The sequence below is a fragment of the Morone saxatilis genome, unplaced genomic scaffold (genome assembly GCF_004916995.1).
Source record: "Morone saxatilis isolate NCDOM2014 unplaced genomic scaffold, NCSU_SB_2.0 Contig1, whole genome shotgun sequence".
Lineage (NCBI taxonomy): Eukaryota > Metazoa > Chordata > Actinopteri > Moronidae > Morone > Morone saxatilis.
This window is the reverse complement of record NW_023339651.1, coordinates 21,080,355-21,083,089: the sequence shown is the minus strand read 5'-3', so window position 1 is coordinate 21,083,089 and position 2,735 is coordinate 21,080,355. Positions and strand designations below refer to the sequence as shown.

At 41.2% G+C, this 2,735-nt stretch overlaps 1 protein-coding gene across 1 annotated transcript in view; it reads left to right on the top strand.

The window, feature by feature from the left end:
• Positions 1-224: 224 nt before the first annotated feature.
• Positions 225-2,735, top strand: part of LOC118334417 (AT-rich interactive domain-containing protein 5B-like) — a 23,645-nt gene continuing 21,134 nt past the window's right edge. Inside the window, exons 1-2 of the mRNA XM_035670324.1 lie at positions 225-323; positions 548-802. Of these exons, the coding sequence (XP_035526217.1) occupies positions 303-323; positions 548-802 (276 nt within the window). The 5' untranslated portion in view covers positions 225-302. The remainder of the gene's footprint in view (positions 324-547; positions 803-2,735) is intronic.

Below are 2,735 nucleotides of genomic sequence, written 5' to 3'. Positions count from 1 at the left end.
ATTAGATCATTGGCTGCGCGTGGCGGGGCTCACTGCGACGTTATCTTATTCTAAAATGAAGCCACCGGGTGAAAACACCGGGACAAAATGAGTGTGTGTAGACGGGGCTGCCGGGCCAAATATTGGGTGTGATTTCTGCACATTTTCTCGGTAGCGTGTGTGAGCTCTTCGCTCTTGATATTGGCCACAGGCTGCTTCCTATCTGCGCTCCCTCTGCAGCCTTCCAGGACCAACCTGCGAACCACTGAAGCCGACAAGTTTGGAGAAAAATGTTGGGACTTTAATCAATCTGCAGAGCCGAGATGGAGCCCGCCTCACTCACGGTAGGATCGTAATATTAGTATTTTATTAAATGCTGTTTTATGTTGATCCGCCATCCGCTCTACAGGCTGGTTAATGTGCGACAGAATGCAGCGTTAGGGGGAATGTATGAATGATTTGTGACGATGCTCATTAAGTGAAAGCTTGGGAAACTAATGTTGTGCTCTGTGTCTGAAGCGTTGCTGTAGCTCAGTAATTCCCTCTACCATGTGGCTGTTTCCCGCAGTGGGTAGGCTCACCTTGCGGTTTACACGGACCGTACACATTCTACAAGGCTTTTCGCTTTAACCTTGGCTGTGAGAAACGGCTGCTGTCGCTGGGAGACTTCTTCGTGGTGCGCTGTGAGCCGGGAGAGCCGCTGTGCATCGCCGAGCTGCAGCTGCTGTGGGAGGAGAGGACCAATCACCAACTCCTGTCCAGCTCCAAACTTTATTTTCTCCCAGAGGACACCCCGCAGGGGCGGAGTGCCAGCCACGGCGAGGTAGTTAAACCATCACGGTTCATTTATGTTCATTTATGTTCTACTGTAATTGTCGCAGTTGATCTGCCCGGACCTTTTTAAGTAACACGAGCCAACGTTTGCCGGCATCACAAGCAGCACGAATGTTTTAGGATTGAATTGAAGTTTGCTGGCATGTGAGTGGAGCTGTACACACACTGACACTGGAGCCTTTGTAAAGCACTAACGCTGCCACATTCGGCACACATTCAGTGAACCAGACAGCCATAACCTTACGTAAAATCCCCACTTTTACTACGTGTTTTTGTCATGATTAAGATTCACCATGCTGCATTTTGCGGTTATTAAGGTTCATAAGCTCGGTGTAATTAAAAAGCTCTCACTTTATGTTCTGAAGTATTTGGTGTGTAGCTTTACTGATAACCATTGCTTAAAAATATCTGAATTGAGTTTGCTCCATTTACCTTACTAACTACTACTAGCAAAGCCTTAAAATGTCCGATTTTTTAAACTGAGTTTGGGCTGACCACGTAACCTAACAACATAAAAATATTATTAATATTATACAGCTAGCTATTTATGGTACATGCTATCATTAAGCTTAGACTGTTTTTAAAAGGGTCTTAACTTACGTTCCACTGAAGTATTTGTTGTATAACGTGGCTGTTAATCATTGCTTAAAAATGTCCTAATTTTCAACTGACTTTGGTCCATTTACCTTACTACTAAGAAAACCTTAAAATGTCAGATTTTTCAACTGAGTTTGGTCTGTTTACATAACCTGCCCACATTAGAAATAGCTGTAGAGCTGTTACTGTAGCTGCACAGCTGGCTGTTGTATGATACATGCTAACATTTGAGAACCCTGATGTTCTCTTTTGTTCCTGAGGCTCATGTTTTGAGATCATGAGGCCAAATTCCTCCCAGCAGAACCACACCCATTTCCAAAATATAAACCAAACTATAATCTTACTACTTAAAGAAATTACTAAATGTCATGTTTTATTAAATAATTGTACTGTTCAGTTATATTTGTTGTCAATGTTATCTCTCAGAATGCTGTTTCAAAGTCTTATCTACACTGTTAGGGACAGTATGTAATTCTGGGGAGTACAAAACCCTGTTTGGCACTGAAGCTGTAGGTGAGAAGTGTTGTGTAGACTGATTTCTGCTGGACTGTTTTTAGAGGAAACTGACTCACATATTTGAGATTTTGTATTTAGCAATGATTCATATCACATGTAGCAATCTGTTCCGCTTTCTGCCTGCTGTGACACAATGGGCAGATAAGATAAGCTGCATGTTTCCCTTTAATCTAAACCAATGAGACTACATAGCAAACTGATGTGAAGAGGACTTCCTTGAAAAGTGCATTGTGTGGTCCCATAAAGTACACACTACAAATTCATATGATAATATATGGAAATGATCTTGGGTACATTTATATTAGGCGTTTGGTTATACTGATGTAGCTGATTGTGTCTGTTCATGTTTTACTGACATAGATCAAAGAGTGCAGAAATTACACTTCACTATGAATAATGACGCCCTTTTATTTTTGTGTGTAGCGTGTTTGGTGTGTGAGACTGTGGCAGGATACACTAAGAGTAAGTGACAGCTGAAATGGGCAGGTTAGAGCTTGAAAATGTGGGTTTGGGGGTAAGGACAAGATATGAGCTGACAAGTTTATTCACCACATTTCAACTGTAGTCAATACTAACTCCCTGCCAAACCAAAGTGAGATAATATCATACCTTTCCAGTTTTCTTTTTCATATTCCAAGATTGTATTGAGAGCTGACAGTCTGCCTCTAGTATAGTCTACAATAAGTGATGTTTTTTCCACAAAAAAAGTCTAATTTCCACATTAAAATCCTTAAAAAATCATCTCCTTCTACCTCATTATAAATTCCAGAATCTCTGAATATGCAACTGTTGTTCCTTTCTAAAGTTTT